The 15,030-nt window shown below is 43.3% G+C and overlaps 1 protein-coding gene across 4 annotated transcripts in view; it reads right to left on the bottom strand.

Annotated features, from left to right (window-relative positions):
- Nucleotides 1-15,030, bottom strand: part of COP1 (COP1 E3 ubiquitin ligase) — a 125,028-nt gene that overhangs the window by 71,549 nt on the left and 38,449 nt on the right. For all 4 annotated transcript variants that reach the window (XM_044439311.1, XM_044439312.1, XM_044439313.1 and 1 more), the window contains 4 exons: nucleotides 14,722-14,779; nucleotides 12,195-12,309; nucleotides 11,053-11,188; nucleotides 209-352 (listed from right to left, as the gene is read on the bottom strand). In XM_044439311.1, coding sequence (XP_044295246.1) covers nucleotides 209-352; nucleotides 11,053-11,188; nucleotides 12,195-12,309; nucleotides 14,722-14,779 — 453 coding nt within the window. The remainder of the gene's footprint in view (nucleotides 1-208; nucleotides 353-11,052; nucleotides 11,189-12,194; nucleotides 12,310-14,721; nucleotides 14,780-15,030) is intronic.

The following is a 15,030-nucleotide window of genomic DNA, read 5'->3' as shown; positions in this document are numbered from 1 at the left end:
AGAGAGGTACAGTTTTCCCTATTACCAGACCAACAAAAACACACAGCAAAACAGTAAAAATAGCCTGCAGGGGTAGCAAACAAGCTGCACTGCATAGGGTGTCTTGCACCTCCTCAAGAACGGGGACGACAATGACCGGGGGGGGGGGGACGACGACAGTGCACCATCCCTGCACCTCCAAATCAAAGAAAAGGGGCAACCCACATACCTGATTTTGGAATTACAGGTCATTTCATTCTCTGGGTAATGAATATCAACTGCATCCTGGATCACTGTGCCATATTCATACACTTTAATCTTCTTTGTCACCCCGGCAATGGCAAAATAGTCACAGTCCCGGTCAAACTCAATACTGAGAAACAAAAGCATGGACAAAAAGGGCCTTTTAACATCTTAAGTGTGTAAACAGAGCGTATGCTTAGCATCGTCATCGTGTTCTTACCATACGTACTTTGCCTGTTACAGGCATTATTTGAGTTAGGAACAGCAAAACATCTTAATAGAAGAGATGGGTAAGAATTTTGGTACATTTTTGGCAATAACATTCCAAAAGTCACGTTATTATTTCATAAACTGAACAGAAAGAACTTGAGCGTTAAAAGACTGAATGTGAGAGAAATCAAAACTATTTCTCCACATTACCATTAGAGTTTACAAAACCTTCCTCTTGCCCATACACCTTACCCAATAAACCACCATAAATCAAAATATTTAACTTGTCAAGCTATACAAAGGAAGAATACTTCATTTTTCAACAATATACAAAATACATCATGGCAAGCCTCAGTTGGTTGCTCAAGAGTATTCCGCACCTGATTTGGGTCATTAAGTTATCTCAGTATGTACATACTTCATGTCTACCTTCCCACAGACAATGGGTGGATTCCCACAATCAAAGAAACAGAATGAACCACAGTGGCTTACCGTGTCTATTGGTCATGAGATGCCTAATTAACATAATTACCCTCAACTGCTACAGGTTGTTGTGACATTTGAACCTGGCAGAGGTGGGTAGTTCCAGCGTTTGTAGCCTGCCCTTAAACCCTAGAACAGGCCATGAGTTACAGAGTGGTTTGCACACCACCTAGCCTTGCCAGGTTTGGACATCACAACAACCCACATCCAAGGAGGGCAGTTATGCTACTTAAATGGCATGTGCAGGTTGGGAAAATAAACAACTGTGACTGATTTTCTTTCCACAACCATGAAATCCAGATCTAAGAATCTGATGAAGCATTTGAAGAACCTAAGAAGAACAATGCTGGATCCAACCAAGGGTCCATCTACTCCAGCATTCTGTTCACACAGTGTCCAAGTAGTTGTCATGCTCCTTTGGGCATGAGTGCAGCACCCTCTTGCCCACGTTCCCCAGCAATCTGCATACCCCAAAAGAGCCCGAGGCTTATTTCCATTTCTGTGACTGTGTGGACTCATTCCCTACCACGTTCCCCCCAGTAACTCTCCCACAGTCACGTAGCCATGCTCAGATACTGTTTTTCAGTTCCACTCCACACTGCCACATATCCAAATGTCTACACTGACAGCTCATATTATGAAAATGGAGGGGAGGATATGACCCGTCGGGTTGAATAAATAAGCTGCAGGGAACTGTTGATTGATTTCTTTTACAGTTAAGACTCCAAGTACACCTCCGCGCAGGCAGCGCGCACGCACGCACGCACGCACGCACACACACACACCTTTTAAATAGCACAAAACTTTTAAGCTGGAAATGCTAACCATTAGAGTAAAGAAAGGAAAATGCAGGAAAACTTGAGTCAGTTTTACTGAAGGATTTGATGCAACCATTTTCACATCACATTTCACATCACATGCACGCTTTTTCGTGCCCATCATGCCACGGGGTTTGCTGCAGTATTAGATGTTACTATAAATGCAGGCCCACCTGCCAATAAATATGTCATCCCACACGCAGTCGTCCCAAACATGACATGCTGCCCCAGCTCATGCCACAGGCAGCCAATGATATGGAGCAAGCCCACACCGAGTGCACATTCAGTACAGACATGACTGCAAGGAGAGGAGGGAAGCTCAGTGCAGTGGCGGCTTTTTCTTGGCGTCTGTGATGTTATCACCATGCCTCTCTCAACCCAAGGATAATGCTCCATAGAGCACCTCTCCTTTCCCTTTCCTTCCCAGTAGGTCCAAACAGAACCTTAGACGTGCAGTTCTTTTCTTAAAACTTAACAAGTTACAGAAGAGTACAAACCAGAGTAGTGTTCCCTTTGCAATATGAGAGAAGAATCTGTCCGTGTGAAGAGCTGAATCCAGACTGAAAATCCCCTTCCTTTCTGCAAAGCTTCCAACTCACCCCTCGGGGTGGCTCCTGCTGCTTGCAGGCTGGATGGCAGGGACGCCAGGTATGTCGACCTTGGCCTTCTTTACTTGGCTTTTCTTGACTGGGTCAAGGAGCCCCATCCCACCCCCTGCATTCCCTCCCTTTCCAAAAGTCAGGCTGGTTCTCACTCTCTGCCTGAGGAACTCTGCTATGTAACCTTGAAATTGCCAAACCCTCTGCCCACCCCGCTGCTTTCCCGCCTCCTCTTCAGAATTTGACAAATCCATCTGTAATATGTGAGAGACAGGTCTGCTCTCTACAGCCTAGTAGGATTGCAAATCAGAAAAGAGAGCTGGTCACCGATAATGGACATTGCAATTCGTCTTACAAGTGCAGATATTTTTGGAAACTGCCAGAAAATATATTAAGAATCAAAGTTGCAAACAGAACAGTGTCGATTACCAATAGGCAAAGCATCCTTGTCAAATATGAAAGGGGGATGTATGCATGTGAAGTTTATCTGATTCCTTCACAGAACCCTTTTCCACATTTGGAAAAAATGCAGACTCCCCCCCCCCCCCACCATCCTTTGCCAAAAAAAGGGGCATTCTGTCCCTCCTCTGAGACAGAGCAGCGAAAACACTGCTCTTCCAATGAGATGGTGACTCTGCTGATTTCAAATCCCCTTGTCAAACAATGTACAAGATGGCTTCATTAAGCAGTTACCATTCAAGAAAGGGACACTAACCTACAGGTGCAGGCAGGGAAAGCATGTGTACCTAGCCTAGAATGACCAACCCTCTTGGCTGTGGGCACGCTCAGCATCCCCAGGACAGGAATCTGTGGCTTCTCAGCCCTACTATTTATTAGTCTTATTTAATACCTTCCATCCCACTTTTCTGCCAAGGCACCCAAGGCTGTTTACAATTTTTAAATAGTCACATTTGATGTTTTCAGGTTTTAGTGCCAAATCTTTATTTTTTTTAAAACAGTAGTAATGAAACCATTTCAGTTATTGGGATTTATAACAGTTTCTGTCACAAGGCCAGCCACTTTGAGAATCATGAGCAGGAACACCAGAACTGGCCTTATTAATTGGGAGAAAATCCTATTTGGGCTTGCTGAGGATTATTATTAGCTGCCTGAACACACGGGAACTGCACAGCCACTCGGACTGGCTGAGGGTCTATAGAAGACAAAATAATCCCATTTTACTAGATAGATGCCTCCACCTTGACTACCTTTCCTGTTGAAAAAATAAGAGGTCTAGTGTTGCTTTGGTGATCAGCATCGGCCTTCGCAGGCATTTTGCCCAAATGGATGGGAACTGTTAGTCTCTTAACACTGTGCTAGAAGGTCCAGAACACTTTTGCGGTTCCCTTCAGTGCCAGCTAGTCGACGGTTTCTTGGCTATGCCCAGAAGCAGTGATGCTCAAAAGGAGCACCTTGTCCTTTCCTACAGCAGATCATGTTCCTCCGCTTCTACTTCCCCTTTGAGGCCAATTCACACCACCTCTGTCTCACTCTAAAGACGCCTCCTGACAACCGTCTCATGACACAGAGCTCAGTGGAACAGTCTGTATGTCTGACTGTTCCTGCGACCGCCAGCTGAGCACACTTCCTTTCTGAGCCTTGCTAGGCACATAAACAAACCTCTGAACCTTTGCAAATCACGGACCTCTACCATGACGCGTACAAGAATCAGAAAAAAAAAGACAGCCCCAACAACCCGTGGTACACATTGTTCACCTGAATTAAACCACTTGGTCATTAAACCACTTGGTTCAAAACAGACGCAGCGAAGGCCATGTGCCTGCAAGCCAATCCCAGCTAAATACTTGTCCTCTTCAGCCATGATGCACAAGACTTCTGAGGTATGGATTAATGCCTCACAGAAATAATGGTGATTACACTTCAGTGCTGTTTCGTGGAAAAAATAAGGGAGAGAGGTATGTTTCCAGAATTAATTTGTGGATGCTTCCTACGGGAATTGCATTGTGCAGTCCACTTGATTGCCTTGTAGTGCGTTGCCTTGTCAACTCACTCTGCCTCAAAAAGTGTTTTGCGACCAGGAGCCTGCTCCACCGCAATGGATTTATTTGTACCACAATCTTAATTGAACTGCTGTGTCAGCTACTGTTTCGTGCCCTGCGGATTGCGTGATGGCATAACTAAAGTGATGGCAGCTATTTATCTGCTTGGATTCAATTTATACCTTCAGCCTCCTGCTGCTGAAAGAGAAATATTACCATGTCTGGTAAAGGTCCATGGTATAAGAACTAAAAATCCTCTTACCTGAGGAGGTTTTGTTCGGTAGATACACTGACTATATAACCTGCCGATACTTAATCGGCATTAAATGCCTGTAGAACTTCGATAGACTGCCGCACATTATTTTTAACAGAACATAACAGAAACTATGAACACAAGCCTGTGTGACATGGCTTGCGCTGGTTTGATGACCAAAGACATTGCAGGGGGACAGCTAATGAAATTATTAAGAACCATCTTATAAATGTGCCTCTGCTGGCTGGAAAGGGAGCAAACTTTTACTGCTCCTTGAGACATTCTAAAATGTCAAAGCTACTTTGAGGCCTCGCCACTCCGGCTCTAAATGTACACACACTGCACCATTCAGATTCATCCAGCACCACCTACTGCTCTAAGGAAAGCTGCATTGTGCCAGCACGCAGAGCTCTTTTGCATAAAGCCATGCAACAGCCTGATCCCAAGAGTGAAATTTAGGGCAGACCTGAACACAATTCAGTGTTTTTACTGGGCCAGGAGAATGAGCATGACCTCCACCCCATGCCCATCAGGGTTTCTTTAAACTAATTTTCCATTACCTTCAGAACTAGAAAACTGATTTCATTTTCAATTCCGAGACACAATTTGCAACCTGGATCAGATTCTGCTTTCATACCATACCTTGGAGTATAAGATTAAATGAAGCGTTGCAATTTCAGATGCAACAAGAAACTATTACACAAGGGAAACAGGGACGGACATGGACACAATGCTCATCTCTGCCTTAATAGACTATGGTTTATTAAGCTCGAAATCATTATTTCTGAGCTGGACCTCATTGGTGTACTTTAACTCATGATATACAGATGAAATAATAGGAATTGCCGCACCATGGATTTGTGTTTGCGGGGAGTGTTGAAGGGCACTCCTTTACACTGGGAGGTGCCTCCTTTGGAACCACTGCTCCTCCAGGGGGGATCCAGGTGCCCTGACTCCCAGACTGGATGGGAACAGACGGGGGAAACACCAGGCTCTGCAGCAGGCACCTACAATCTGGTCCCCTCCAGGTATCGTTGGCTGCCACTCCCATCAGCTCCACCAGCATGACCAGAGCATCAAGAATCCAGGGTGTTGTAGTTTAAAACATCAGGAGGAGGAGAGACATCAGGTTGGAGAAAGCTACTCTGAGCTCTGTGGTCTGAATCTGTTTTCCCATATGCCTGGTGCCGGCAGAAACAATACTGTGCCCATCATCCTTCCATGGGACCAGTCCTTCTGGGGTGGGTGAAACACCCTCCCTCCAGGAATCACTGAAAACAGAAATTCATATTAACAAAATGCCTGTTTTCTGCTGTGGCACCCAGAGTTCATTCTAAATTAGATGGGATTAATACTTTACCAACCTACAACCTTTGGTAGGACGTCTTACCAAGAGGTCATGTCGACTGAGAATATCACATCTATTTGGTAATGTCTAGAAAAGGTGTGTGCTGCTATCCAATACTCTCTCTTGAAGGTGAGTAGGGGGCACTGGGAGTTAAAATTCAAATTATATGGAAGGCACCATGTTGGGAGAGGTTGCTGCATGGTATATTTCTCTCATAAGAGACGTTAAAGTTGATGAAAGGGATTCAAATTGATGTAATGGCCAGAGAAACACAATGGCCCAAAAACATAGAGGCATCTGGCCACATACAGTAACAGAAAAGACACCTCTAAAACCATTCAAGTTGGTTTAGAGCCATGTCTGAAGGAGATTTTCTGGGAGAGCCTAGGTCTTAAGACACATAAAAACAAATGGTGGTATCTTTCTGGGGGGAAAGTTGGCATCTACTGTCTGAAAAATGAGAGAACAACCTCCTTGGGCAACCAAGTAACTCTCTGAAGACAAAACAACACAACTGAGGTGTCTTGATTCCACTGATTGGAAAACTGTATCTGAGCTTTGAAGTTCTATTTCAACCCCTCCCCACACCAAAAGCTTAGGAAGTCTTTTCTGATGGATGCCACATAGAAGCTCACGTAGTACGTAATATATGGCACATAGACCCTGGCAAGATGTTTCAGATGTGGGATTTTGGAATTTTTGCAAATAATGGAAGCAACGTTTGTGCATCGAACATTATATCCTCTTGTTCCTTTGGAATGAAAAGGATGACTTTCCCTAAATTTTGATCCACCTCTGTATCATTTTGATATACTTTAAAGAGGCTACTAATTAAGTTTGAATGTTTAAAACTCATCTAATTATCCGCAGATGGAGACTTCTTTGAAGCATTAAAAACTTTAATAAGAGATGGCATCTTCAAACTATCAGGAGCTAGAAATGATCAGCTAAAGCTAAATAAGAGAGGTCCCACTGGTGGTTCAGTAGCTTTCATTTATTAGCTTCCCAAATTCAAAGTATGCAAATGTTAGCCCTAAAAATTAAAACTCTCTCAAGCATGCACAATAAAGCTATTTTCTAATCCATCAAGGAACAACTATAAGAGATGCCACCGAAATCTGCAATAAGGATTTTCACTCATCAAAATGCAGATAACCAGAAAACAATTCAAGAAGACATCGAAATCATTCTTAGGGTTGCCCAGCCAGTTCTCTAAATGCAAACTTCATCAAGTGGATTTTGAGGCAGACTACTCCTCACTGGCTAGTCTGGGGCGAAGAGATGTATAGCCTGCCATACCAGCCAACTCCTTCACAGACAGGCAGGTCTCATTGCAAAGTTGGCCTCATCCAGTGCTAAGGATTTCAGAGTTACCCAGTGCTGAACACAACTGTGAATATCCTGCATACTCACAGCAAACTCCTCCCTCCCATGTAAACTTTATGGATCCAAAATAGCACCATTCACACATGAGGGAGGATTTTTTTAAAAGCAGGGAAAGTAGAGATGGAGTCTTCTTAACAGGGTCATGCCTGCCAAGCTGGTTGGTTAACACCCCGACTAGAAAAACTCCAAACTGTGTATTTGTGGCAGGTTCCATTTATTAACATATTAAATATGAAACCTAGAAGAGATGGAACATCCTTCCCCCAAAATAAAAACTTTTTCTCCTGTTTGGGAAAGGGTTTGTTTTGGCCCAAACCAAGCATTTCAGATAATAAACTGTACAGTGTCAAAAATGGAAAAATCCAGATTTGCATCAAAACTTGTTCTACTCCTCAGGTAGTATGGAACAATTATTTCTACTACTATTTATTAAAAATCCTTGTAAAATATGCCAAACAACTGATTATCCTTTACATGTATTGATTTCTCCAACCAAGCTGATTCTCACATTATGATGACTTAGAATTTATTATGGGTAATTGTTGGGGATTGTCATTACATGTGGATCCTGCTCCAGGGTTTAACTATGGGTTAACTACAAACAACCCAGCACTCACCATGGCTTCATTCCCTGGATTATTCATAGTTAACAACTCATGACTAAACCATGGTGCAGGGTTCCCACATAACTCACAATTCAACAATCCATGCTTAACCTAGGGGTTGTTACGTAAGAAGCAAGCCACTGAGAAGACACTGGTCTGGCCAGTCTCAAAATTCATCTCACTAGCATCGATGGCATCACAGACCAACTACAGACCTAGTTTTCAGTGTGATTTTAGAAATGATGGACCATTTTGCTATGGTTTTTTACATACAGCTTTTGTATTTTAACTGCAAAGGCATTTTTGCAAACTCATGGCTAATATAAACACTGTAGATCATCTACTTATCTCTTCAATGTTTTAGTACTGGCTTTCTCAGTGGAAGAACACTAAAAATAGCTAAACTGCAGGAATTGCTTCTCTGGGTCAGAATACCCTGATACTTTTACTGCTCGGCTATTGAATAAAATTGCTTTATAAATCTGGGAAGACTGCAAGTTGTCAGCAGTGCACTCACGGTTACCAGTAATCCAAAACTTTATATCGGGGGTGAGCAACACAGGTCAGCCCTATGCCCCCCACAGGGGCTTGCACCAGCCCCCACTGCCCTGAGAAAGGATACCAAAAAATATTTTTAATGAAAATTGGCACTTGGCATGCAAGCTTGAGTTGCCCTTCTTAGTGCTTGGGAGAACTCCAGGCACCCCTTTTCCTTTATAAAGAGGGGGCACGCAGCAGATTGCAGGCCTGGGAAAGGATGTGGTGCTAAAAAACCCCCCAGACCACCCACACCTGTTTGATCAGGTAACCTCCAGGGTGGACTGTGGAAATGCTCTGGACTTCAGCGAAGCTTTTGGCAAAGTGCCCCCTGATAGCCTGATCAACAAACTAGCTAAAAGTGGGCTAAATGGAACCACCATCAGGTGGCTACAGAACTGGACTCAAAGAGTGCTCATCAATGGCACCTCTGCAAACGGGGGAGAGGTAACAGGTGGGTACCGCAGGGCTCAGCCCTGGGCCCAGTGCTCCTCCACATTTTTATTAATGCTTTGGATGAGGAAGTGCAGGGAATGCTTATCAAATCTGCACGCGACACCAAACTGGGTGGGACGGTTAATATCCTGGGAGACAGAAACAAGATTCTAGGTGATCTGGATAGGTTGGAGTGCTGGGCTGAAAGCAACAGAATGAAATTCTATATGGACAAATGCCAAGTTCCACACCTAGGAAAAGGGAACTAAATGCACAGTTACAAGATAGGCAATACTTGGATTCACGATGCTACAAGTGAGAAGGATCTTGGAATTGTTGCAGATCACCAGCTGAATACGTGTCAACAACGTGATGTGGCTGCAAAAAGGACAAAACGCTATTTTAGGCTGCATTAAGAGAAGGTTCCCTTCCCATTCATGGCCAGGATCTTTTGTGAAGTAGCTCTTAAAGTCATCCACTGATATGTAAATTCAAGCCAGTTTGCTTGCCCAGCCATTCCCACCTTGCAGCCTTCCAGATGTGTTCAGCCATGACTCCCACCATCTTCGGCCAGCTGGGGAGTCACGGTCCAACACAGCTTCCTTGGGGAACACAGCTATGCTGAACGGCGGCTGGGCAAATCTGAGGCACATTTCTCCCGACACATAGGTTAAAGACTCAGCTCTAGTTTTTGACACAATGAAGTTAGGGAGAGCCGCCATCAGAAAAACAGCAAGGCCAACTATGAGATGGATGGATTCCACACAGCCTTGAGCTCCCAAAGCTGAGCAGAACTGTTAAGCATAGAACAGTTTGGAGGGCATTCGTTCATAGGATAAATCAGAGATGACTGGAGAGTGCAGGAAAATGCTACACTGCACTCTAGGTTTTTAAAATGTTTAAAATTGCTGCCCCGAGAGCTCTGGTTATTGTGCAATACAAAATGTAATACATACATACATAAATGTGCAATGCTGCTGGAGGAAAGACATGGTTCTCTGGAAAGGAGAGGGCTTGCAAAGGGATTGTGGGTTCCCATCAATGACTATCATCCTTATAACATCCGTAAGAGGAAACATGGCTGAGCCAAATGAGTTTCCTAATCAAGAAACCTTCAACTACAGTTTTACTCGCATGGAAATGATATGTTGGGTTTTTTAAAAGTCTGCTTTAGCAATGAAAATACTCTGAATGCTTTGATAGGGTTACTGCTGAAGGTGATCACAATATTCAATTATCATTTCCCTATGACTTGTTAAGTCTCTTAAGCATTCATCAGCGAGATGCTCAGAACACTGCAGGCCAACAAGGTTGTCTCCCAGGGACTGGGTTTCAGACTTAGATCCCCTTTGCGTAATTGCAGGGTGGTTAATAATCTACCCTGGCTTGTTAACTGCCTTCCTCCTATTGGTCACATGCTGGGGAGATTAGCATAAAGACCCTCAGCAGCTCCCCTGGTCCTGTTACATGGTCTTGGCCACTGTGACGTGTCGTCATGGTTAACAAGCCACACAAAACCCATACACCGTTGAAGCGTTCTGGGGTAGCTATTTAACTATGCCAACAAACTGTCCTGATTAGGTTTGCACAGCATTACAAACCATGCGGAGGGTATTTGTGCTGATTCTGCCAGCACGCAACAGCATGTCTGGTCGGGAAACTAGGCCACGTTGGCTTATTTTGCCTGCCCCGAGAGTGTGAACAGAGTCTTTGCCAAAGGGAACATTTGAAGACAATACCAACAGTTTGTTGATTCTGTCAGCATCACTAGATTCATGGCAACCGAGTCTTGATATCTTAGCTTCTTTTGCTTTGATTACAACTTGCCAGTCATCAAGACACAGGAGATTCATGTGGATCAAAAGAACAATATAGAACTGGAAAAAGACTAATGAACTGGCTTTCTTGCTGGTAAAAAACCCTCAAACAAATCTTTCAAAATTTAGTCTGAATATTTTATTAGGAACTACATATGGCATACTGTAATTAGCAGTGGCGCATTTTCCAAGCTTCAGAAAGCTACCAAGAAAGATGACACTGGGGACAAGACTCATCTAGGCAGAATGTGGTGCCAAAGACAGATCGCTGGTTAAAGAACTTTCCTTGTTCCTAAGTAGTCATCCTGTCTCCAACGATTTTAAACACACATTTATTACCTGGATACGATGCTGGAACCATTGTAGAGGTCGCTAGCATAGGACAGCGTTGCCAAAGGTCGGACAGAATTGTAGCGAGTGAATTTGGACAGGCACTCCTGAAATTCATCCAGCTGGCTGGAGGTTCTGCTGTCATCTAGACAAGGGGCGTAGCAAGTACAGAGAGCAGAGTTACCGTAAGGAAGGGTAAATACAGTTCCCGACTATCACGGCTCCTTCCTCATTCGTTCCAGTGAACTATCACCTCATTTACATACGAAATTTACTTGAATCCATAGAACAAGATTGGAAAGAGCAAATTCTGTGGCTCATCATGAACTGCAAACATACCCTGTAATAAGCAGCAGCACAGGGCAGGATGCCTGAGAGTCATATTGAAGACAAGCCCTGCTGTATACAAAGAACGGGACAAATATGCCTTTGCCTCACCTCAACCTGTAATGAAATTAGCAAATATTGCTGTTTTACAGCAAATACCTTTTCTTTCCCCTTTTTAGAAAAAGTAAAACAAAAGGAACCCTCTCTAACCTGAATCTAAAATCACCATCCATGAATGAAAACCTATTTTTATTCCATTATATATTCAACATTTCCTGCAAAACTACAGGATGAGAAAAGCACCTTCTATAAAGGTTTTAATTATAGCATAAACATATTTAATGCCATTAAGACAGACTAGACACTAGACACTAGAAAGAAGATGACAAAGAAGAAGATGAGGAAGGGGAGGGGGAGGAGGGAAAGCCACAGTGGTGAAAGTCCGAGAATACAAATCCTAGACCAAATAGAGGAGGAGGAGGGAGCAGCTTAAAAGGACAGAGAAAACACAGTCTGGAATCCTGCAAAGGCAGAAGCAACGTGGTTTCCAAGTAAGACTAAACAACGGGGGACAAAGCAGAAGCGGGAACCAAACAAAACCAGAGCTCGGCATATGGAGGGCGGGGAGGACAGTAGCAACGCCAGGCCAAAAGGTAAACCACAAAACAGAGCAACAGTGTGGCTACAGGTACATCGGATGCTGCTTGGAGCACCACTACTTCTCCTGGATGCATGGCAAACTGCTAAGCTGCACGGAAGAACGGTGGGAACTGGAAGCGGCACAGAGACATGGTATCCCGTTCAGCAGCTGACAGGCATCCTACCTGATACACGAGTCATCCTTGTGGAAAAGTAGCATTGCTCCAGATCCTCAAAATGAGCTGTAAGTCTCTTCCTTCTCGATGCTAATGTACTGTTATACCATGGCTGTTTCTTAGTCTGAATAAAAGAAGGAAGGGAACCCTATTCAGAAACAAGGGATGGTTCTGTCCAACTATCTTTGGAGAGAGACTACTGTCAATCTATAAACAACAGTTGAGGTATTTCAGATATTATAGAACCAACACATCTTCCAAGTTTTTTCATTTAACAGAAAATTAAAATGGGTATGTGTGAGGTACACTTAGTCAACCAGCAGATGCTGCCCAACTGTTCATCCCAACTACATTTACTGTGAATCTAAAAAAATTATTCATGCGGAAGTCAGATTCACTTATATGCAGCTGTCTAATTCTACTACCAATGCCATTTTTTCTTAGCAATAAAACGGCCTTCCAAGGTTTCGAGTACTTAAACCAAAATGGTCTCAGAACCAGACTGAAGCAAGCAGCACACTTCTGGAATTCATTCACATTCCCTTTTAAGTGCCACAGGCAGCTCTGAGTTGCATGCAGATATGTGGCCTTTACATATGTCTTATGTATAGCTGTTCCTGACAAGCTAGAATTCTTCCAGCCTTCTTTCTTACAAATCGATTTTGTGACCAAGTGCTAGTTTATTATAGTGTTATTGATGCTCAGCTCTAATTAGTAATATAAATTTTAAACTGAAAAAGTTTACACACACCTGTGTATGGTTTCCTAAGATGAATGCATCGAGAGATTTAATGTACAGCTGACAGGATCTAGTGGATGGCCCACCCTGCGTTTCATGCACTGACATCAAGGTATTGAACAGGTTTGCCTGAGAGTAAGTCCTACTATGCTTGCATTGTGCAAGTACAAATGGAATGCGTCTTGCCCAGGACACAGACAGATTCCAGCTTCACTATTACATGTGTGCTCAAGAATCCATTCCAAACAGAAGAGGAACCAAGCGGCCCTTTTATCCACCTAGGGCACAGTGTTACTGATGTTCACAGAAAGCCCAGCATGTGTCAGATAAGACAGTCAACAAATGCCATCACATGAGGCAGAGGAAACCCGTTTCTGCTTGTTTCTTTGTTTGCTATTGTATGATACAAAAGCAAGACAAAACTGCACCAGGAGAGAAGGAAATAAAGAAAGTAAGGAAAAAAAAATGAAAAAAGGCTTCTTGAGGCTGCTATCTCCTCTTTTACAATGAGGGGGATCTGTCAAAGGCTCTCTTGCACTATTATTATTATTATTAATATGTATGTATGTATGTGGTGCCTTTCTCCACATGAACCAGCCCATTCACTGAGGTCCTCATCCAAAGGCCTCCTCTGCGTTCCTTTCCATAATGAAGTGAGGGGGGAGTCTGCAAGGGGGGGGGGGCTTTTTCCAGCACAGCCCCCCACCTTTGGAATTCAATCCTGCTCGAGGTCGAGTTGGCACCTACTCTTTTGGCTTTTAGGCACCAACTAAAGACTTACCTGTTTAACAGTAATTTTAATAGGTGATTTTTTATGTATTAAGGATGTTATTTTTTATGCTGCTACCAATAGGACACAATTTTAAATGAGATATTTTTATTAATTTTACTGGCTTATATTCTATCCTTGGGGTTTAATATTTACTCATTCTACTTTTTTCTACTTTGGTTTTCTGTTAATTTATTCATGTATTTTACTGTTATTACTATTATTATTACTGGTCTTTCTGGTTGAATGCTATATTGTACTTGCATTGTTTTATGTTGTTAGATTTAACACGTTGTAAGCTATCCAGACAGACTATAGCCCAGGGGTCCTCAAACTTTTTCAACAGGGGTCAGCTGAAAGGTGCCGGCGGAGGGCGTGGGCTGGCTGAGGGGGGTGTGCAGCGAGGCGCCAGCCTGCTTGCGCGGAGATAGTTTTCTCTGAGTGAGTCCAAAACGATCTCTGCACGAGCAAGCCGCTGCTTCACCGTTTGCCCGTGCCCGTGCACAGGGAGTCCAAAACCTCTGAGGCGAGCTGGATAAATGGGCACGGAGAGCCAGATCTGGTCCATGGGCCGTAGTCTGAGTACCCATGCTATACCCAGTGGGGCAGCATATAAATTGAAAATACACATACAGTATATAAATAAATACTCTGCTTTTCTTCCTTCTTTCCATTTTATTCTCACAACAACCCTGTGAGGTAGGTTAGGCTGGAACTCAGTGACTGGCCCAAACTCAGCCAGTGAATTTTAAGGCTGAATAGGGACTAGAAGCTGGATCACACTGGCTTTCTGGATATCGTATCTATTCTGGATCTCACATGAGCTGAATTATGCCTGCCATTTTACTGTTCACACTTTTAAAGATCTATTTATGCATCTAAGGTACTAGAAAGGTTTAAACTTTTTCATTTGAACCACAAATTAGCTTTGACAACTTACTAGAACTTCAGATCAGCCTCTAAGATTGAGAGAGAAATCTCTTTGATCATATTCCCCAACTTTGCACATACCGAGGGTCTTTTCTTACCTGGGAATTGCCACTAAATCCAGGAGGTTGGCTGTATTCAGTAGAATCAATAACACTACTGAAAAAAAGTAAAAGAACAAATTCTGAATAAGTAAGTTGAAATCTATAGTTATAGCAAATCTGAAACCCCATAGCCTTAACACCTTGATAATATGATCCATGCACTGCAGGGGCAAAGGATTTCACAAGAACTTCTCTGGTGGCTACAATTTCAAGCTCCTTCCACAGTGATGGACTTGGAATGTATTACAGAACAATCCTAAGTGGGCTGGGGAAGCAGAGCAGAAGATCATCTTCCTTCCGTTGGTT

This window comes from Varanus komodoensis, unplaced genomic scaffold, assembly GCF_004798865.1.
Source record: "Varanus komodoensis strain SLA01 unplaced genomic scaffold, ASM479886v1 scaffold34_1, whole genome shotgun sequence".
Lineage (NCBI taxonomy): Eukaryota > Metazoa > Chordata > Lepidosauria > Squamata > Varanidae > Varanus > Varanus komodoensis.
Note: the sequence above shows the minus strand (reverse complement) of the source record. Positions and strands in the feature narration are given on the sequence as shown.